Raw genomic sequence first — 22,477 nt, 5'->3', positions numbered from 1 at the left:
GGTGCAGCCTGGGCTTTGAGCCCCGGGCTGGGCCACGGCGCTGGCCCCTGGCCACGCTGGGCAGTGGGGACTCGGCTGGAGCGCTAGGGGCATGCAGTGCCACCCCGTGGCGCACATCGGAACGGCAGCCCAAGGAGCCCCTGCAGCAGCAGCAGGCGAAAGGGCAGCTGGGAGTTCCTGGCCACCATGGCTCTTTGCTCTGCCCTCGGGCCACTGGGGAATTGCTGGTATTAGCCCACAGCCACCCCGGGCAGGCGGGCAGCTCCCCTGCCCGGCATGCCTAGGGCACCCGCGTTACGCAGAGCCCAGCCACGCAGCAGGGGCAGCCCCATGCTGTGTGCAGTCACCGGGCTGGACAGAGTGCACCAACTCCAGCACCCGCCTCCCACCCCAGCCTCCAGGCCCAGAGCTAGGGGCAGGGGCCCACAGACTCCTCCCCACCAGGCCCATCTCCACCCCCCAGATGTCGCAGAAACCCCACCCCTTCCTGGAGGCAAAAACGCTCAGCCACACCCCGACCTCGGCTCCTTCAGCTCCACCCCACAGGTCGGCCTCCTCCTGCCCCACCTCGGAGCCTCTGTGCAGGCTGCCCTGCCTTGGCCCTCCCAATCCACTCTGCCCAGCTGCGCACTCGTGGTGCTGACTGGGGCACAGGGCAGTCGCTGGCACCACTCATGGGACCTAGACAGGAGTTGGCAAGCCATGCTCCTCTTCCCGGAACCATCCCAGCCCTGCTGGTCCTCAGCTCCCCACGAGCACCCTGGGGTCAGGGAACACAGGGGCTGCGCCCTGGCTTGTCAGGCACCAAACCCGCGAGTGCTAAAGCCAGGGACAGACAAGAGCCAGGTTCTAGCCTTGCTTGCCTGGCTGCAGAACCAGTGACCTCAGCTCCGTGGCAGCTGCAGAGCTCTCGGGGGCCTGCTCCAGCTCTGTCAGGGCACAGCAGGATTAGAGGGACCCTAGCTCAGGAACCTCTCGGGCCTGAGCCCTGCAGGCCATGTGGGACGATTAACTGTCCTTCTCCCCTTACGTCTTGGGATGTGGGCCCCAGTTAATTTTGCTGCTCCAGGCCCGGCCCCTCCCTCCCCCAGTCTCTGGGGTTCAGAGACCCATGTCCCTGCCGGTTACAGGGTTCTGTCCCTGCGCTTGCTCTGGGAAAGTGCCCAGCAGAACTGGACGAGATGACACCAGGACAGTGACTGCAGGGGCGCATGCCCCTTGGGGTCAGCCACAGGACGCAGGTCGGTCACGCTGGGGGCGGATCACGATGCCACGGCCCTGTACCCCCTGACGGCAACCTGGCCTGGCGCAGAGAGAAGGTAAGTTCCCTGTGTTGAACCCTCCCATAGAGGAGGTCAGACACGCTGGTAGCGCCAGGCCGGAGCTGTGTGAGACCCTCCAGCTCACATGCATTCCACCCCGCAGTGAGGCTGAGGGGCGAGACGTCCCTGGGCCGGGCACTGCCATCTCTCCCCTACCACTTGCAGGCGGCTGCAGTGCAGGCTCAGCTGGGGGTGGCCATGCTGGACCCCAGCTGGGCACTGCTGCCCAGAGACTCACTCCCAAGGCCCATCTCAGCCCAGCCGCCCTCACCCACGCAGGAGGTGGTGCCCCTGGGCCCAGCCCACCCAGGGGACGCCAGGCCCACGCAGCCGAAGAAGGGAGACAAGCCAGGACTAGGTTGGACCCGGGTTTATTAACCGGGGTGACTGGGCTGGGGCAGCCATTTGCCTCCAGCCCCTCAGTTAACAGAGGCAATTCATCTTCCTTAAATATTTGTTATAAAAACAAATTGTTTAAAAAAATCTGGTTTGACACTTTTTTTGTCTTTGCATTTCTCGGTGCAGCCCGGCTCGGCTGCGGCCAGGCCAGGCCGGGCCAGGCCAGGCCGCCAGCTGGCACCTCCCGCGGGCACCGGCGGCAGCCGCCATGGGCCTGGCACTACCTCCGCAGGTTACGCTGCGCCTGCTTCAATAAGGTGTCGAAGTCGAGGGAGTCGAACTTGCTCTTGATGGGGGCGGGGTCGAAGTCTTCCCGGTTGGAGTCTGGAGGACACAAGGCTGCAGTGAGCGCAAGGCACTGGGGCGGGGACGCACCGCACGGGGGTCACCCCGCTCCCGGAGGGAAGCCAGGCGTGGAGGTGAAGGCACCGCACGGCAGTGCCGCCCCACGCCCAGAGCTCTAGGCTGTGCTCGGCGGCAGGCCGGGGGCCCAGGGGCGGGACGCTGACGGAAGGGGAGCTCTGCAGCCTCGCACTGCGCAGAGCAGCAGGGAAGGAGCTCGGCAGACTCCTGCCGCAGGGCCCCCGGCGGGGCCCGGGCCCTGGCTACGTCTTGGGCTCCCTGACTCACCCAGGTCCGCGTAGTTCCTCCTACAGAACTGCCGGCGCCCCCCGAAGCACAGGTCGAAGGGCTGCTCGTCCGGGCGCCGCAGCTTGTGGCCGCTCTCGATGGCGGCGAAGGCCTCCTTGGCGTAGCGGTAGGTGACAAAGCCGTAGTTGTCCCTGGGGGCAGAGGCAGAGCCGGTGACTCGCTGGGTCCCCTCCCATGCGACCTGGTGACTGGCAGAGGCTTCCCAAGGCTGAGACGCGTGGGCCTGGCCATGCCCATCCTGGGCAGGGGCACAGCCTGCTCTGGGTAAGGACAGGGTGCCAGGAGCTACCCTGACATCTCCTAGGGAGCCCCGGCAATCCCCCCCAGACTCCAAGCGGCCCCCTCCTCCCCAGGGCAGGGCCCAGCCTCACCCCTCAGCCCGGAAGTGGAGGGTGCACTCCTCGATGTCCCCGAACACAGAGAAGCGGTGCCGGAGCTCTGCCCGCGTCATCCTGCTGGGGATCTTGCCGATGAAGACGACTCTCCTCTCCTCCTGCAGGGAGCACAGCACGAAGCAATGAGCCGGGTGCTCCCAGCCCCAGAGTTCGGCACGCGCTCCCGCCCAGCTCACCCTGGAGACCCGGCGTTACAACTCCGCCGCACAACCCCGGCTGGTAGCCAGGAGCCGGGCATGGGCAGGGCTGCTTCCTGCCCCGCTCGGAGCCCAGTGGGGCCCTAAGGCGGGGACCCTGCCCCCAGCTCAGCAAGTCGGGGGTGGAGCAGGGCAGACGCGGCCACAGCGCATGGCCCTACTGCGCCCCCAGTCCGGAGCGCGGGTGAGCCCCATTCACCTGGCAAGGCCCCCAGGCCAGAGGGGCTCAGAGCCCCCTGAGGAAGCAGGGAAACGGGCCGGACATTCACACAGGGCGTCCCCTTTCTCTGCCTGGGGAGGCTCAGCTCTGGGCCCTGGTGTGGGAGGAGCCGGCCCTGCAGGGAGCAGAGACCTGGTCAGCTGGGCTCCCCAGACACGCCCTTCCCCCCCACACCCCATAGCTCCCAGGGACCAGACCCCCCCACCACATTGCACACGCCCAACCCACAGCTCCTAGGGACGGACCCCCCACGCCTAGCCCACAGCTCCCAGGGACCAGACACCCCCACCACGTTGCACATGCCCAACCCACAGCTCCCAGGGACAGGACCCCCCATGCCCAGCCCACAGCTCCCAGGGACCAGACACCCCCACCACGTTGCACTAGCCCACAGCTCCCAGGGACCTCCACACCCCCGCTTGGTGCACGCCCTCACTCACTATTGCACGTTCCTTGTGGAGGACTTTCTGGTGCTGGCAGTGATCCGGAGGGTCGCAGTAATCGTATCTGGCAGGGCACAATCAGGCCGGTTGGGAGCCAGGAGAGCCAGGACACCAGCCACTGCCCCGACAGGCCCCCAGAGCTGTTCCTGGCTTTGTGGCTGGTGCCCGGGGGAGGCCAGGACACCAGCCACTGCCCCGACAGGCCCCCAGAGCTGTTCCTGGCTTTGTGGCTGGTGCCCGGGGGAGGCCAGGACACCAGCCACTGCCCCGACAGGCCCCCAGAGCTGTTCCTGGCTTTGTGACTGGTGCCCGGGGGAGGCCACAGGCTTGCCAAGAGTTACGGGCATGTGCCCTCAACCCAGTGCAAGGCCACGGCCACCCCTGGCTCTGGTGGGCACACCCAGGTGCACACCAGGCCGACAGAGCCTGTGGGGGTCATGGGCTGTGGAGAGCCCCAGGCCAGGCCCTCACGCGCCCTAGGGAACAGCCCTCCCCCCAACCCCAAAAGACAGGAGCTCCCCTCCCCCAAGGGAGGCTGCTGCTGCTTCCCCAGGCCTGGGGCGGGGCACGGGCCCCTCCCAGAGTGGAGACATCTGGAGCATCTCGGGGCAGCAGCGGGCCAGCAGAGCGGGGGTGGGGGGGCACCACTGTTACCACCACTGCCCAGATGTGCAGGGTAGGCAGTGGGGGCCCAAACGGCGCAGGGGTCTGAGCTGAGGGGGACTAGGGAGCGGGGTTTCCCTGTCCTGATGGCCCACGGATGTGTCCTTACCTTCTCCTCCGGTTACTCCTCCTGCGGGGGGATGGGGAGCGGGAGTGGCTGCGGGAAGCCGAGGAGGATCTGGACGAGTAGGACGAGGACGAGGACCTTCCCCGGGACCGGCCACAGGACCCGCAGCTCGAGCGGGAGGAAGAGTGGGAGCTGCGGGAGCGTCTCGAACGATACCTGCCGAACAAGCATGTCACCCCGTGAGCCTCCAGTGGGCCCCAAGCCCCTCACTGCCCACCCCAGCTGGGGCTTCCTCCCATCCCCAAAGCATCGAGGCCGCGAGGTGCTCTCCTGACCCACATGCACAGGACACTCAGCATGGCCTGGGGCGCTCCAGGGGACAGCTTCCTGCCCAAGTAGGCCTCCCGAACCTCATGGAGATGAGGAAAGCCTTCAAAACGTGACCCAGGCAGGACAGCACCTGCCTGAGTCTGCAGAGAGCCTGAGCCAACAGCTCAGCGAGGTGAACAGCAGTGTTCAATATGGTACGATATTGAGTGAAACTTAACGAGCCGCTCACGGCCTGGCCCGCGCCGGCTGTCACGTGTTGCTGACGGGGAGGCAGCGACGGGGGCAGCTGAACGGCTCAGCTACCAGGACAGAGCAGGAGCATGCAGTGTTCGGGCAGGGCTAGCCGGCCAGTGCAGCGGCAGGGCTAGCCGGCCAGTGCAGCGACTGGAGCACGGCTCCCCGGGAGGCGGAGGGAGCAGGGCGGACGCAAGGTGGGACGGCTCCGCTCGCTGGTCGCCTAGGGAGCGAGGTGGGGAGTAGCCAGAGACACGAGTCCGGTGCCTGAGTCCATGCTCAGCGACTCCTCTGCCTGCAGCGGGACTGGGCTGGGCCCGGCCTCTTGGGGAGCAAAGGGGCTGATCTGCCTCCAGCCCCCATCCGGGCTGGCCGAGGGGAGCTGAGCACAGTGGACAAGGGGCAGGAGAGGCACAGACCCTCTCAAGGTGGCTTGCGGGGGGCAGGGGAGGGGTTCCCTACGATTGATGGTGGCAGGGGAGCCCAGCACAATCCAGGGCCTCTTGCCCCAGAGGGGACAGTCTCTCTTCTCTTGGGGCTGCACATCAGCCCAACTGCTAGCCAGGGGCTGCAAGTAAGACCAGGCATTTGGGCCTGGCAGCTGTGGAGGAGCTGAGCCGGCCTGGCTGTATGGAGAGGAGAGGACCGCTCTCCCCTGAGCTGCACAGCAGGACGTGGGGCCGAGGACCCTGATCCCACAGGGCCCTGGAGCTCCCTGCTGCCTGGCAGAGCGCCAGCAGGGCTGGGTGGGACACAAGGCCCAGGAAGGGGACCGCCCGAGGATTAGGACAATGGGATTGAGAGGTACAGACTGGATGGCGGGGAGTGCCCTCAGCCGTGGGCAGGGCTGCTACAGCCATTTCAGACTGTGATTGGCACCAGGGGAGCGGAGGGGATCGTGCCCTGGCTGGAGGGACCGGGCAGCCCCCCACCCACACACCTGCTGCCCAGTCAGAGCTAGCTACTTGCTCCGGCCGGCACGGGGCTGCAATGCCCAGCTCCGGAGGGCAGCGCCAGGCCCCCGGGTGCGCTCGCGGGGAAGGAGAGCTCTTCGGTGCCTCCCATGCAGCTCCAGGCCCCTCTGGCTACTCAGCAGCGCCAGCCGGGCCAAGTGCCCCGCCAGCGGTGCGACTTGGTCCGACCCACACAGGCCAGGCCGGGCGCCAGCCCCGGACCATGAGCCCTGGGGTCAGCGCTGACGTCTTGCCTATGCCAAGGCCTCTGGCGCAGGGGCAGCCCTGCTGTATGAGCTCCTAGCTCTGCCCGGGCAGACACAGCCCTGCTCTCTCCATGGCCAGCCCAGTGCCCCTCCGCTTGGTTATGACACTGTATGGGGCCACCGACGCAGGCGAGCGATGGGCAGCTGATGGCCCCTGGAACCAGCCCAGGTGGTAACCCTGTTCCCACAGCGAGCTGCACCGGTGGCTCAGTGACTGTTGGGCTCAGTGCGGGAGGGTCCGCTGGGTCTTGGGCATCACTGTGCCCTCCACACGCCCAGCAAACGCCATTGCAGGGGAGCCCTTCTGCCCCAGCCTATCCCTCAAAGATCCCCGCTCTGCAAGGCGTGTCTCCCTGTGCCCAGCCCAAACGCTCCCAGCTGCCTGGGGTGCCCAGCCGCACGGATGGCCAGACTCCGCGGGGAGAGCCAGCCACGGTGGCTTGGCGACGGAGCCGCAGCAGAGTGCCAGACAGCCAGGGGACCGGGAACCTGCCACTTACCTTCGCCACCGCTTCAGTGGGGGGGACAGCGACCGGGATCGAGACCGGGAGGAGGAGGAGGAAGAGGAGGAGGCGCTGGCCCCGCTGGACGTGGAGCTGAAAGAGCGGCTGGCGCGGGCCCGGGGGCTCGGCGAGGCCCCACGTCTCCGGTAGCAGTGCAGGGACCTTTTGGTAGCCAGCTGCTTCGGCTGGGGGTCCCGAGTCTGCGGCTCCTCGTCCCGGCAGGGGGACGCGTCCGGAGACAGCAGGACCGAGGTGGGGGAGCTGCTCCTGCCAGCGGCAGCCTGGCTTCGGGCACTAGTCCGGTGATCCAGCTGCTCGCTGGAGCCAGGGGAGGCACCAGGCCGGGGGCTGAGCCCGGGCCAGGCCAGCGTCCGTGTGGGGAGGGAGGAGGGCGGCTTGATGGTGATATCCTGGTGATGCTTCACATTCCAGCGGGAGCCCAGCTCCGACGGGGCCGGCACGCTGGGGAGCCTGGCGCCCTCCTCTGGCTGGCCGGGGCCACGGACGCAGTAGTCATGGTCTCCGGAACCCACGTGGCTGGGGGGTGGGCCACAGGTTGTGGGGGGCAGGCCCTTCCCCCGAGGTTTGCTCTGGGGCAGTGGCTTGGCCTCCATGAACTTGGCAGTTCTCTGGCTGCCCTCCTGGGCGGCGGCCCCGGGGGACCTGGGCTTCCCCAGCAGCGAGACAGCAGCCAAGGGCTTCCAGAGCTGGTGAGGCGGCGTCGCTGGTGGGGTGAGGCCTGCGAGGTAACGAGGGTGTTCAGGGGGGGCCCCCAGGACACGGCATGCGCCCCGATAGCAAGCAGGAGCATTCTGTGGCCTGGGCCCCTCCCCCAGGACAGGTTTGCACCCCTCCCCACATCCCCTTGCTCAGCATTCCCCATGGCAGCTGCCAGCCATGCCCCCTGGCCCCCGTCTGCCCTGGAGCGAGGCGCCGAACCTGGGCAGCGCTTGCCAGGCAGGTGCCAGATCCCCTTCCCCCACGACCCCTCCAGCCCCAGGGCTTTACCAGCGACGTTGGCCAGCTCCGGGGCATGCAGGCTGTCCAGCGGGTTCTTGTCCGGGTTGCTCTCGGACCTGCTGCAGGGAGAGAGGGGTCCTAAAAGCGGCAACGACCGAGACCCGTGACCTTCAGGGCCAGGTCACGCACCCCCCACCTCACCAGGGAGCGCTGGCCCAGCGCCCCAGCATGCTGCCTCCCAGCACCCGAAGTGCCCATCACCGCAGCCCTGGGCCCAGCTGGCACAGCCCTGGGCGCTCAGCATGCTGCCAGGTACTGCCATCTCTGGCCCGGCCCACTCAAGCAGCCTTTGTCGTTTGGGCCCTGGGGGCACTCGCTGTCCAGCTCACAGCCGCACAGAGACACAGCACCGACCCACCCCAGCTGCCCGAGCTCTGCCCGCGCCCCTCCCTGGAGCCAGGAGCCCCGGGGCTGTCGCCAGCACAGACTGGGACTGGGTGGCACCGTGGGCACCTCCAGACTCACCAGGCGTTCCCCGGCACCAGCCTGTCTCCAGGACGTCGCACCTGCAGCACCTCCTTCGTGGCTGAAACGAGAGCAAGTGCAGGGAGAGCTGAGGGAGATGCTGCCACGGCGGGGAGCCTGGCGTCCCCACTCCAGGGCCCGTTCGCTGGGCGACTCCGGGTGCCGGGCTTGGGGGCCTGTTTCCTCCTCGCCCCAAAGGGCTGGCTCCCTGCGCAGCACAACACCTCTGCTTGGGTCCCCTCCCTCCTGGCCTCACCTGGGGCCCCTCACTGGCCCGGTTCACATATGGGGCAGGGGTCGGGAAACGGGCCAGGTCTGCCTTTCACCGCAGTAACATTTACACACTGGCAGCCTTCAGGCTGCTCCGATTTACGCCAGGACCCATTGCTCAGCTAAGCCGCTGTGGGGCTGCCCTGCCCAGGCTGGGGACCGCAGTCCCTGCTACAAGCCAGAAACCTGATGCTTGCAGAATTTGGGACGGCGCATCAGCCGGTCCAGCACCTCCCTGGATGTGGGATTGCAACTGGCCTGTCGGGCTAGGTCGCGCAGAGCCTGGGGGCAGCCAGATGGGAGAGGGGATGGCCGATAAGGGCATGCCAGCCGCTCACCTTCAGTCTTCTCAAACTGCTCCAGCAGGCTGGACAGGTCGGAGGCTTCGATTCCTGCGACAGGAGAGGAGACGCGGCTTGTCAGGTCACTTCCGGGCTGGGGTCCTGAGCTGGGGCAGAGGGGCTCAGGCTGACGAGCCCCCCCCCAGCAGGAGCAGCGCCGAGGGACACTCACTGGCACCCCTGACGGCCACGCGGCTGCCATGGGGCAACGGGGCCAGATCCGGACCAACACTCTCGTGCCTGGACCGGCTGGGACTCTCGCGAGCCGGGGCTCTGGGGCAGAGTGCAGCGGGAGGGGAAGAGACCCTCGGGGAGCCAGGGGCCTTGCCACGTCCAGACAAAGGCGGGGCAGCCTTTCCTGCAAGCAGGAAGGAAGGGGGCTCAGAGAGAAAAGGCTCCTCCCAGGCACCAGGGAGCTCACAGGCCGGATGCCCATTCAGTGCAGCCCCAGAGATCTGTACTGGCCAGTGCGGGCTGAGCCCCCCAGCCCCAGGGGAAGGGCTCTGCCATGTAGACAGGTTCAGCTTCGCTGCTACTCACCCTGAGCCAGGCTCACGACATGCCCCCTCGGCGCCCCACTGCCCCCCCCCATCGGCCCCTCCCCGCCTCGGCGCCCCACTGCCCTCCCCCATCGGCCCCTCCCCGCCTCGGCGCCCCACTGCCCTCCCCCAGCGGCCCCTCCCCGCCTCGGCGCCCCACTGCCCTCCCCCAGCGGCCCCTCCCCGCCTCGGCGCCCCACTGCCCTCCCCCAGCGGCCCCTCCCCGCCTCGGCGCCCCACTGCCCCCCCCCATCGGCCCCTCCCCGCCTCGGCGCCCCACTGCCCCCCCCCATCGGCCCCTCCCCGCCTCGGCGCCCCACTGCCCCCCCCCATCGGCCCCTCCCCGCCTCGGCGCCCCACTGCCCCCCCCCATCGGCCCCTCCCCGCCTCGGCGCCCCACTGCCCCCCCCATCGGCCCCTCCCCGCCTCGGCGCCCCACTGCCCTCCCCCATCGGCCCCTCCCCGCCTCGGCGCCCCACTGCCCCTCCCCGCCTCGGCGCCCCACTGCCCCCCCCCATCGGCCCCTCCCCGCCTCGGCGCCCCACTGCCCCCCCCCATCGGCCCCTCCCCGCCTCGGCGCCCCACTGCCCCCCCCATCGGCCCCTCCCCGCCTCGGCGCCCCACTGCCCCCCCCATCGGCCCCTCCCCGCCTCGGCGCCCCACTGCCCCCCCCATCGGCCCCTCCCCGCCTCGGCGCCCCACTGCCCTCCCCCAGCGGCCCCTCCCCGCCTCGGCGCCCCACTGCCCTCCCCCAGCGGCCCCTCCCCGCCTCGGCGCCCCACTGCCCTCCCCCAGCGGCCCCTCCCCGCCTCGGCGCCCCACTGCCCCCCCATCGGCCCCTCCCCGCCTCGGCGCCCCACTGCCCCCCCCATCGGCCCCTCCCCGCCTCGGCGCCCCACTGCCCCCCCCATCAGCCCCTCCCCTCCTCGGCGCCCCACTGCCCCCAGACGCCCCCAGCGTGGCCCCTCACCGATTTCGCTGATGAAGGCCTGCACAATGTCCTTGCTGGCGCCAGGCTGGGCTGGGCTGACGAGGGGCCGGTGTCTCCATGGCCGGGCAGGGGCCAGCTTGGTGGGCTGGCTCTCCTCTCGCGCTCTCAGCGGTGCCCCTGCTTTCCCGCGGACGGACGTGCGCCCAGGTGGCCGGGGCTCCTGCAGGACAGCTCCCTTGGGGTCTGGCCGGTCCCCCTCCAGCAGGCTGGCCACTGGGACCTTTGCTGGAGCTGCAGCCTCTGCCATGGGGCAGGTATCAGGAGGCTCCCCCACAGGCTGGGGGGCAGTGGGCTGCCTTGTAGATAGGGCAGCGGGCTCTCCCACAGGCTGGGGGGCAGGGGGCTCCCTCGTAGCCTGGGCAGAAGGCTGCTCCACAGGCTGGGAGGCAGCAGCAGAAACAGGCTCCCCCACGGGCCAGGCAGTGGCAACAGGCGGCTGCCCCATGGGCTGGGCAGCAGGTGACTCTCCCACAAGCTGTGGGGCAGAGGTCTCCCTTGTGGGCTGAGCAGGGGGCTCCCCCATAGGCTGGGCAGCAGGGGACTTTCCCACGGGCTGAGGGGCAGCAGCAGAAACAGACTCTCCCACAGGCTGGGCAGTGGCAATAACGGGCTGGGCAGTGGGCGACTCGCCCACAGGCCGGGGGGCTGGGGGCTCCCTCAAGGGCTGGGCAGGGTGCTGCCCCACAGGCCCAGCAGCAGTTGACTCCCCCACAGTCCGGGCCATGGCAATAGGGGGCTGGGCAGTGGGTGACTCACCCACAGGCCGGGGGGCAGGGGGCTGCCCTACAGGCTGGGTGGCAGATGACTCGCCCACAGGCCGGCTCTGCCTCCTGGGGTCAGACGCCCGGCCACCAGCGGCCCTGGCCGAGGGCTGTGCCCTGCGCTGGGGGGGCTGGGCTGGCACCTCGTGCTTGGCTAGCGCTGGCTTCATTGGCTGTGCTGTGAAAACTGAGGGCTCTTGGCAGCTTGGTGCCGGGGCGGCTGGGCTAGCTGGGAAGGGGAGAGGGCTAGCTGGGAAGGGGAGAGGGCTAGCTGGGAAGGGCTTTGCCCCTGGATCGCTGTACACCACTGGAGGCACTGCAGGTGGCAGGGGGACCCCGGGCCAGTAGGACGGCTGGAGGCCCAGGGCCCAGCCCATGGGGGCACATGGCGCACCTGGACCGAAGGGAGGTGGTGGCAGGGCAGGGGGGGGCCAGGCCAGGGCTGGCGGGGGCAGGCCAGGCACCAGGTGAAAGGCGTTGGGCGACCCGCCAGCGGCCGGTGGTGGAGGCAGGCTGGGGTAGCCGGCAGGCGGGGGGCCAAAGCAAGGCCAGGAAGGCACCGGTGGGTAGAGGGCATAGGGAGCTGTGGAGGCCAGGGGGATTGCTGCAGCAGCAGCTCCCAGGGCTGGTGGGAGGAAAGGCAGCTGCAGCCCCGGGGGCACTGGAGCTGGCACGGTCTGGGGGGGCTCTGCAGGTGCCTTTCTGGGCAGAGGAGGGGTGGCTGGGGGGCTGGCAGGTTTCTCTGGGCCCCTCTGGGAGCTGGGCATCTTCACGGGCTGGGCAGGCTGTGAGGGCAGGGGGCGCACAGGTGCCATTAGGCACGGGATCTCGGCCAGCTCCGTGGGGGGCTCGAGGACGCTGGGCCACTTGCTCGCTGCCTGCTTCTCCCCCTCCTTCCCGTCGGCTCCACTGGGCTGGCGGTGCAGCATCCGCAGCCGGTACTCGGTCAGGCTGAGCGCCTTGGGCTTGGACGGCCAGCCGGCAGCCTCGGCCCCAGCCCGCTCCACTTCCTGCGGGCTCCGGGGAGCCTCCCCCCCAGCACTGAGGTCACCGTGTGGGGGGGTGGTCTCTGGGCCAATGCTCCCCTTGGTGGGGGCAGGCTGGTTCCCCTCACCGCACCCAGGAGCTACCTCTCCCTGCTCCGCTGGGCCGCGTCCCACGGCAGCCGGCTGCTCCCCGGGGCTGGGCACGGCCTGCTCCGAGGGCCCGGGGGTCTCAGCACTCTGCACAGCTGGCTGCGTGTTGGGCTTCTCAGCCTCCAGCTCCTTCTGCACCTCAGGGTGACCCTTCCTCTGCAGGGTGCCCCCTGCTGCCGCTGCCCGCGGTCTCCCTCGGGCCGATCGCAGCTCCATCTGTCCTTCCTTCTTGGCCTGCTCCAGCTGCCTTTCCAGGAAGGTGGACACCTGCATGGAGGGCCGGGCTGCCCAGCTTGGGGAGCGCTGGGTGGCTGGCGGCTGCACCAAGGATGTGGAAAGGAGCCTGCGGACCACGCAGTCCCCATCAGGCTTGGCCTGGCCCTTCTGCGATTCCTCCCTTTTCTTTTTCCGGCTTTTCCTGGCCCTCTCACGCCCTCGGCCCTTCTCGGTGCCCTGGCGCTTCCCGCCCGCTGGCGCCTCCGTACTGCTCCGGGAGCTGCTCTCCAGATACTGGTCTCTTTGCCTCTCCTCATCCTTTGCTTCGGGGTCAACCCCCCGGGGGGACTCTCTCGCCTGGGTCAGGCTGGGAGGCTCCGCTTGGGGGGCCCTGCCGTGGCCCCCAGTCTCACACCCCTGGGCAGGCGTTCCCACTGGCAACACACCATCCATAGGTGACAGCTCTAGGGCACCATCCCCCTTGCCAGCTGGGCAACCGCAGGCTCCCTGCCCTTCAGCTGGGAGCTGGGCTTCTGGGCCCAGCTGCTGCAGGACCACGGGGATCTCCAGGCTCTCGCCTTCGCCTGGCACGATCTCCAGCAGGAGCGGGCCGGTTAAGAACTCCTTCGTCACCGGCTCGCTGGCAGGGTCCAGGCACACGGTGAGCGTGGGCAGGCAGTACGGGTGCATGGACTTCACCAGCTCGCTGAGGGACCCGGCCCCCGTGCTGATGATGCAGGGAGCGTCACTGTCTTCCGGCCACACCGCCTCCTCACCCCCAGCCTCGGCGCACAAACCCAGGGGGCTCTCCCGCAGCCCCACAGCTGCCACCACGCTGCCGTGCTGCCCAGGGCTAGCAGCCTCCTCTTCCTCCTCCCCGTCGCTGCGCTGCGGGAGGGGCTGGGGCCTGGGCAGCTTCCGCTCCGCCCGGGCCGCTCTGCTGCTGCTGCCCTGCTTGGGTGCTGCCGGCTCTTCGAGGCCGTTCCAGGGCAGATCCCCAGGGCCCGTCCCCACCTGGCAGGGAAAGGGGGAAGAGACAGGTGACGGCGCTGCTCCCCAGAAGCGGGGCAGCCCCGAGGCAGAGCAGTGCAGCTCACGTAACCTAGGTGGCGACTGCCAGTGGGCTCAGCCACCCCGGCTAGCAGCCAGGGCAATGCCCTCTCCTCATGAGGTGCGTGGACAGGCAGGGACCAGCCCACAATTGCACAGTTTGAGCCCCACCGGGGGCAGTTTTCACTGATTTGCAACAGCCCCACACCGCTCCTGCCCGGTCTGCACCTTGACAAGCTCCCGTGTTACGGCGAATCCTCACTGCCCAGGAGTTTGCCCCCCTGCCGGAGAGCATTCCCAACGCTGCAGGGGACAAGGGCTCGAGGAGCTACAGCCTAAAGCAAGGCTTTACATTCACATTGCAGCCCAAGAGCAGTGCCAGCATGGCTGGGGTTACAGCTGGCCAGGACTGTGAGCCGTCCCGCAGAGGTGCTTGTTAACTGCCTGGCTAGGCTCCCACCAGTCCGGCTCAGGGCTGCTCCCAGCTCCAGGCGAGCAGGAGGGGCAAAGGCTGGCGGCCCTTTAAGAGAGCAGCGAGCATGAAGATGCGAGTCCTGGCACTGCACGGTAGCTCCAAAGCCAGAGCGACTCCCTGATGCTGCCTCTCCCGAGCCGTGAGCAAGCGGAGCTCAGCAGCGGCCCAGAAACCATGGAGATATTGGAGAGCGGTCAAGGGCTACCAGGAGTCACCCTGCACAACCGGAGACCAGGCAACCCAAAGGTCACCCACAGCCCCACCATCCATGGGTACGAGCAGGACAGCCAATCCGGCTGATGTCTTTCCTAAGCACCCCTGGTTACCCTGGCCCCAGGCTCTCCCTGACCCTCTGCACACACCAAGGAGCTGCCCTCTCACCTTGCCGATGGCAGCTGGGCCGCTGAGGCCCCACGGATCGTCTAGGGCAGGAACACTGCACTCAGGGGAGGCCCGGGACAAGCTGAGAAACTTCTGAAACTGATGGGTAAGAAGTGGAATGAGAAGGTGGAAAACACAGACCTGCCAGTCCAAGCCCAGCCGGGGCGCAGGGTGAAGCCGCATGGCCAGCAGCCTCCCCGCACCAGACTCTCCCTCCTCACCACATGCCCAGCATGGCAACTGGCTACACGAGGCCCCCCAGGGTACGCCCCAGCCGCCGTTTGATCCCAGCGCTGGGTTCCAGGAGCTGGAATCACACCCAGCTCTAGTGCCTGGCTCACCAAAGCATGAGCAGCCCGAGCTGCCTACATACCACGGCGGGATATGCAGGCCGCTTCGCGGGGCATTTCTGCTGGTCTGTAGGCAACACCAAATAAGATGTGTGCCACCCCCCAATCCCACTCCTCCTGATTTCCCACAGGGCAGTTCCTACAGCTCATTTCAGAAGCAGCTCAGCTGGTGACTGCCAGGGGGTGCCCTGCAGCTGCCAGGTACATGCAGTGATCTCACCGATGACACGGCATGGCTCGGGGATGGGGGGGCTTCCATTGAAATGGGACTGGGATCTGGAGCCTCCTTTCCCAGAGCCCCAAGGGAAGGAGCCGGTGGGGGGAGATGAGCAGCCCAGAGGTGGGCGAGTTAGCATGTCTACGCGTGTGCTGTGCACGGTTTGGCTGCTGCCCTGGCCAGGGACTAAGTGAAGCGGAAGTGGCTGGTCTAGGCACCTCCTGGGAAGGGCGGGGAAGGCGGGCAGAGAGCACCTCATACCGAAGAACTCTCCCGCTCCCGGGGCAGTGCCAGCAATTCCGAGTCCAGGGTGGTGTCAAACGGAGAAAGGGTCTCGTCGTCCGTGCTGTCCAGGATCTCGGTGATGGCCGTCAGCAGTGACAGCTCGTTCGGTGCATCCAGGCAGGCCTTGCTCTGGTGAAAGAGGCCCTTGCATCAGGGGCACCGCCAGATACCAACCCCGCCCTGCCACTCTCATGACAGGCCCTAGCCACTAGACGTCTTCCCCTCTCTTCACGCCTGTCTCTTGTCAGCAACACGGAGGCTCAGAAATGCAGGTGCCCACTGAGGGGCCAGTGGTAACTAGCTCTGCCTCTGCCCCAAATGTCCCTCGAGCAGGGCCCTGCTGGGGAGGTGCCCCCAGGACTGGAAGGCTCCCGTCAACCGGCACATGCTTGGCTCAGTCCTGGCCCAAGAGCTCAGAACCCAGAGGAGGGGAGGTGCCAGGGACCCTGCCCCCCTGAATTAACACTGCCGTGAGGCTGACCTAGACACATTAGGAGCAGGCTAGCTGGCGCGTGGGCCGGCAGAGGCCCTTGACAAAGAATCCTTGTCAGACAAAAGAAAAGGAGGGGAAGAGGAATGACAGGAGAGAGCTGGACCAGGGACTGACTCCTGGCCACTCTTCCCAGCACTGCTCACCTCACGCCCAGCCAAACGATGCAGCGTCCGGCAGGGAAAGCAGCAAACAGAGGGGTCAAAGCAGGCGAGGGACGGAGATTCCCAGACCTGCCGTATCCCGTCTCGCCCCCCACCCCACCAAGGTCGTGGGACTGGAGATGCCCCAGGCAGCTTTGGATCCAGGGCTGCGGCAGGTCCCGAAGGCGAGATGGGTGAATGCGGAAGCCCAGGGCCCGACTGTGTCCCCTGCCTCTCTGCAGGCAGCCTGTTACCTCGGTCAGGGTGCTGAAGTCCTCGATGATAGAGATCACGGAGGAATCGAGGTAGCTCTGCATCGTTCCCAGGATCCCTTCAGCCTCCAGGATAGCATCGCTGCAGGCGGGAACCAAGTGCAGGCTCAGCTCATCTTCCTCCAGAGAGAAGCACTAGAGAGGGGCAAGGAGACAGGTTAGAGGGGAGAAGCCAGTGCTCACCAGGCTACAGACCACAAAACACGCCTCCGTTCTGTTCTACACAATGGGGCCCTGCTCTACGACTGGAGTGCTGCGCTAACACAGAATAAAATCCAGCCAGCTTCGGGGCTATATTTGCCACTTAGCATTCTAGCCCTTGGGCAGGGGGGTGTCACGTTCTCAGGCTTCTCTCCACAACCACGCAGGCCAGAAACTTAATTTTTAAAATGAAAGTGGAAATAGACTGTCTCAATCACGGGGCTCCAGGAGCTGGGGCTTTAAGAGCACCACCAATGATTGTGAAGCTCATGATACAGTTGAGAATTGGCAACCTGAAGCCCCTGCATCCAGCAACCAAGGAGAAGCATTTCAGCCCACTGCTGCTCCATTAAATGATGAGCAGTGAAATAGCATTGAGTTGGTGTTGACATTAGGTTTCAGAGTCAACAGGGCTCGTGAGTGCGCAGTGAGGAATTTCAGCTTAGAGGACTAGTTCACCAGGAGACTCAGCACATCAAGGCCACAGGGATGTTGGAGTGTAAGCCTCCCTGGCAACTAGCAATGAAATTGCAGAGGAACCACCACATGCTGGGGTGGACTCCAGTCTCCTGGCCAGAGCCCAAATCCTTGGGCAAGGGGTCAGAAGTCCCATGAGACCTAACCCCCCTCCCCAGTGCATATACCACTCAGCACCTTGAGTTAAGTGTCACAAACACCATGGGTTTTATGTACTTGGTTTAGTGTGGTGGTGTTTTGTACAAGCCACTGTGCCCATGAGAGACGTGGCTTGGGGCAGAGATGCCCCCAGGCACCAGCTGCCTGAGGGGGCGAGGGGGGGTAAAGTCCCTCCTGCAGCCTCCTCCTCTCACAAGGAAGGGTATGTGTACACTAAACCCCCCACGGCACAGCTCCAGCGCTCTGGCTGTGCCACAGACGACACAAGAGGTTTCTCCATCCATGTACTTAACCCACCTCTACCCAGCCGCGTCTACACAGGGTTAGATCCACCTACCTATGGCGCACAGGGCGTGCAATTATTCAAAGCCCTGAGCGATGTACCTAGGTCGATCCCATTGGTAAGGCCCAGGATGACGGGCTGCAGAGCCTTTACGCTGGGTCTGCTATAACCTGGTTACCTGCTTGAGTCATCTGCATAGCTCTCCAGAGTCCTGGACCTCCAGTCTCAACAGGCAATTCTCGCCTCTCAGGGCTGCTTAGACTCAAGAAGGCAGCATCCCCTGGGGGGCACGTTTAGCAGGTTTTCTTGGCCACCGGAACAGCTAGGGATTTAACTTCCACCTGTGCCCCTGAAGTTCTGCTACTACATAAAGGTGACCTCATTTACAGAGATCCCAACCAGCCCCGACTCCGGCTTGAGTCCCTGGGAACAGCAGCAGCTCACCTCCACCTCTTACTTAGGAGCTGAACTTAGAAACCCAGGCTCGGGCTTTTAAATGGACAGTTTCAGTTCTGCAGTCAAATACCAGGGGAAGGGGTTGGAATCTGTGTCACATGATCAGCTCCTACGCCAGGACAGCATGAAAAACTTCTTTGCTGCCCAATGCAAGTTCCCCTAGCAGCTGCTGCTGTGGGGACTGATCATTTCTCTAATGCCAAAGCATCAATATTCTTGAAGCAAAGGCCCCTAGAAAGTGAACTAAAGACAGAGCTGTGATCTGTAGCTTGTGTTTGGTGGATTGCTTGACACAAGCTGCAGATCCATGTCCTGTACAGGAATGAGATCACTCTCCTGTCTCATGCAGAAGACGAGTGTTTGGTATGAATTATGCTGCCATGGTTTATTATCTTGTATTACTCCAGTACGCAGTGGGAAAGTAACGTGTAAAACCCAGCTTAACCCCAAGCACGGCATTCCCCTCCAGAGCCCAGGTACTCCTTTTCTTTTTGTGAACACAGACTAACACGGCTGCTACTCTGAAACCTGTCATTTCAGAACAGTCTCTGGTGAATCAGTCTGGAGATCCCAGGAATGATCAAAGGAGCTGGGACGACGCCCAGGAACCCAGCCCTTACTGCAGAGCTTGGAGTCAGCTGGAACAAGCAGGCGCAGCTCACCCCAGGGAGGAGCCACGCGGTCGAACAGGAGTTTGCAAGAATCGGAATCGCTGCAGTCAGACCAGTCAGCAGCTCATACAGCGTCGGCCTTTGCAGTCCAGTTCGCAAGGAACCCCACCCTGATGCTTCACTATTGCAGCATCCAGGCCACTGCACGGTTACAAATGCGTCACAATTAAAAAGATGCTTTCAGGAGTCCAACGAGGGATAGCAAAATCAAACTCCCGTGGGAGGGGAGAGCGCCTCCTGCAGGACTGAGCAGTCAACAGCCACATGGGAATATATCAGTGGTCCATCTAGTCCATTGCCCTGGATGTACATGGCCAATGCTGGATGGTTCAAAGGAAGGGGTCAATACTCCCGCATCACCTCACTGTGCGGTGCTATGGCTCGGAGGGGAGATTCGCTCTGGTGCAGAGGTTACCCCCAGACTTTGCTCGTACAGGTAGTGTCCTGGCAGCTGCTGTTGGGGAAAAACGACGAGCTGTCTTCAGAGAACTTACTGACTTGCTTGCCTCAATATCCTGCAGCGATGAGTTCTACAGGTTGGGGGAGTCATTGGCTAATGAGACCATATTCCCCAAAAGATCCCCTTGGAGCCATTTTAAATGTGGTGCCTTTTCAGTTCTTCCCACCTCCTCCTTTTCACAGATCACAGACGGGGTCAGTTCACACCCTGAGTGTTTTTCGTGGAGTTACAGCTCTCCTTTTACTAACTTCCTTTCCTGCCTTGACTTTTTCCCTCCTCCAACCCCAGCACCTGACTGGCTTTTGTTGCCTCGTCTACAACTTCTCTCCCTCCTCGGACTGGGGCACCAAAGCAGACGGAAACATTGCAGCTCGAGGGTTTGACGTGGCTACAGCTGGGCTCTCAGGCTCTGGAGAGGACCATTCAAAGACACTTTCCCAGAGCTCTCTGGGCCCAGGACACCAGCCCTCATTAGAAATGGAAGCTGGGGGCACTGGAAGCAGGAAGGGGCATTTGCCAGTGGCCCCTCAGTGGGTGAGCGAGAGGAGGAACCTCAGCCCTCACTGCCGCTAGCAAGGGCTCTCAGCGTCAGGTTGCAGACCAGCAGAAGTAGAGAATCAAGTCTCCCACTGAAACCCAAAGGAGCCTCTATGGAGCTGTGCAGAGGCCACCTGGCCCCACAGGTGCACGGCATGCTGGGATGCAGGTCCCACCTCTGTATTTAAGTGCAAGATGGCATCCACCTGCTTCACTTCAAGCCTGCTAGGCACAGAGTCCGATCTCCCGGTGAGCTGCCAGCCCAGCCTTACCTGGGCAAAGCTGGCCGCCCTTAAATGGAAGGTTCCCAGCGGACAAACATCTCTCAAAGGGGCCCCAAGGTTTCCAGAGTCACTCTGGCATCACCACCAGTGCAGGCCAGACCGGGCCCTGGCGGCTGGACTGGAGAACCTGTCCCATTCTAGGGCTCTAGAGCAGAGCAGTCCCCGGGGCCAGGTCTTAGCGGGTAGGCAATGGGCAGAACAGGCTCAAAAGCAGCCAGGGAACAAGTTTTCAACACAACTTGCGTGACAGCCCCAATCTTGGCATATCCAAGAACCTAAAATCACTGTGCGTTGTGTTGGCAGAAAGGATCTGAATACAAGGATGTGACATCACGCAGCAAATACTTGGGAGGGTTCTTACATTTGATTTTGCCTCTATCACCAAAAGCCTCCAGGACAGCCCCGTTTAGTCAGCTAAACTCCCACACAGCTCAAGCTGCAGCCACGCTTCCAAAAGGCAAGAGCTGCTGCCTACCAGTCAGCCAAGGCATCTCCGGGGAGGCAGTTAAACCGGACGGCGGGAAGAGGCAAAGAACCCGTTCAGGATACAGTGCATCCTTCCAGGGCAACTGTGAAGTGAACTGACTTCCAAGCAGACGTGGGAACACATGTGCTTTGTAAAACATGAACAAAGTAAATGCCTTTCCCAGGACAAGCGCAACAAGGTGGGTGAGGGAATCTCTTTCCTCGGCCCAACTTCTGCTGGCGAGAGAGACGAGCTTCCAAGCTTACAGAGCTCTGATTCAGGACAAAGCCATTTCAGAACATCAGATCCTCTATTAAAGCAGGGCCAGCCCCTGTCCATCATCCCAGAGAGCACCCCGCAAGTGTCTGCTACGCAAAAGCAAAAATGAAATCATGTCCTCTCCAGCTCCCATAAATCTCAAGAGAAGCTAGAAAACCAGAATCTGTTCTCTGTGTCTAGCACTTCTCATCCATACAGCTCAAAGCACTTTACACAGGAAGCCAGTATCATCACCTCTATTGTAAAGATGGGGAAACTGAGGCAGGGGACTAGGGTGTGACTTGCCCAAAGCTCACCCAGCACGTTGGGGGCAGAGCAAGAAACTGAATTGAGGACTCTTGAAACCCGGCCCAGTGCTCCATCCACTAGACCACACTGCATTCCATGTTGTCCAGCATAGTCAAGGTATCTTTAACAGACCTATTGCTGGGGTATCTAAGCCCTGAACACACAGCTCAAGGGGGCAAGTCCAAGTTAAAGGGCCCTCACCAGTTCCCAACTTCCAAAACTCTTATTTCTCTCGGCCCCGCTGCACACTCCAGAAGTCCAAGCGGGGGGGGGGACGGGGATGACGGAGGGGACACAGCACTCAGGGGAAATTTCCCTAATCCAGGCAAGGCTTAAGTGTCCCATTTCTTAATCAGCCACGGCCTGCCCCCAGGTAATATGAGGAACAACGGCACAGGTCTACAGGAATTACACAAGGACACAGGCTGGCTGTCTATACTGGGCTTTTCTACCCAAATGCTCCAACCCAGAATTAGGCATGCGCTGGTCACAAAGATTAATTTGTGACTCCTTCTCCAGCTTGACCCGGTGTCACCTGGCACCCCCCGCCCCATGGCGATAAGATACACAAGTCTCCTCCACACACACCCACCCCGCAAAGCACTGCGGGTCTGTTTTCTGCCCTAGAGAAGCAAACCATGCTCTGAGGAGAAGCCGGGCCAGAAGCAAAACCAGTCATGTCAATGGTTTGCTTCTCAGAGGAGCTTGACAAAATTAAGAAGCGAAACCACTCCATGGATTATTTCAGGCAGGATACAGGTGGTAGGCAGCTGTGCATCAGCACTGTCCCTGAAGAAAGTCACACGCCCACTGCCTTTTGAATGGTTTCAGAGTAACAGCCGTGTTAGTCTGTATTCGCAAAAAGAAAAGGAGGACTTGTGGCACCTTAGAGACTAACCAATTTATTTGAGCATAAGCTTTCGTGAGCTACAGCTCACTTCATTGGATGCCTTTTGAATGCAAGAGCAAACAGCCCCCAGCCCTGGCCAGCCAGCACAGCCAGGGGTGGGACACCCAGGGCAGGGGGAGTAGGAGGATGACAGCCGGGCACGCTGCTGTGACGGACGCTAAACCCCGATGTGCATCTCAAGCCCTGCACACTAGAAGCTCCCCAAGAAACCAGCTCTGCCGTGGTCTGCGACGAGCAGCCCCACCCTGGCCAGCTCGCCAGCCACCTTCTCTGAACCCCCGCCCTGTTTCTAGGCTGGCCACTGCTCTGCACTGACGGTGCAGGGCTTGGTGCCAGGTGCCTTCAGCCCCCCGGATATGATGGGGGGCGCCGCTTTCACCCCCCCGGGTTCCAGCGGCAGGTCCCCGGCGCCCCGCAGCACCCAAGGCCCAGCCCCCGCAGGAGGGTCACTCCGGAGTCCCCAGGCTGCGCTACAGAGAACGAGGAGTTGGCAGCCTCTCCCAGCCCGCAGTGCTCCGCAGTCCCAGCGTGGCGGGGGGGGGGGTGGTGGGAGGGAATGCAGCCCCCCCGCTGACCCCGAGCGGGCACCCTGACCGGGGGGGGGCAGATCGCAGCCCCCCCCGCTGACCCCGAGAGGGCACCATGACCGGGGGGGGGCCAGATCGCAGCCCCCCCCCCACTGACCCCGAGAGGGGACCCTGACCGGGGGGGGGGCAGATCGCAGCCCCCCCCCGCTGACCCCGAGCGGGGACCCTGACCGGGAGGGGGGAGATCGCAGCCCCCCCCCCCCGCTGACCCCGAGCGGGGACCCTGACGGGGGGGGGGAGATCGCAGCCCCCCCCCCGCTGACCCCGAGCGGGGACCCTGACGGGGGGGGGGAGATCGCAGCCCCCGCTGACCCCCGAGCGGGGACCCTGACCGGGGGGGGGGAGATCGCAGCCCCCGCTGACCCCCGAGCGGG

At 64.5% G+C, this 22,477-nt stretch overlaps 1 protein-coding gene across 1 annotated transcript; it reads right to left on the bottom strand.

Annotated features, from left to right (window-relative positions):
* Nucleotides 1-1,711: 1,711 nt before the first annotated feature.
* PPRC1 (PPARG related coactivator 1) lies at nt 1,712-17,352 on the bottom strand (the record flags this gene model as incomplete). Its single annotated transcript, XM_077823340.1, has 14 exons — nt 1,712-2,045; nt 2,352-2,503; nt 2,744-2,865; nt 3,625-3,691; nt 4,400-4,573; nt 6,641-7,382; nt 7,652-7,722; nt 8,129-8,189; nt 8,737-8,790; nt 10,249-13,396; nt 14,289-14,387; nt 15,117-15,269; nt 16,028-16,180; nt 17,344-17,352. Coding segments are annotated over 14 exons (5,109 nt in total), but the record flags the coding sequence as incomplete, so codon positions are not given.
* Nucleotides 17,353-22,477: the final 5,125 nt, after the last annotated feature.

This window comes from Eretmochelys imbricata, chromosome 7 (genome assembly GCF_965152235.1).
Source record: "Eretmochelys imbricata isolate rEreImb1 chromosome 7, rEreImb1.hap1, whole genome shotgun sequence".
Classification (NCBI taxonomy): domain Eukaryota; kingdom Metazoa; phylum Chordata; order Testudines; family Cheloniidae; genus Eretmochelys; species Eretmochelys imbricata.
Note: the sequence above shows the minus strand (reverse complement) of the source record. Positions and strands in the feature narration are given on the sequence as shown.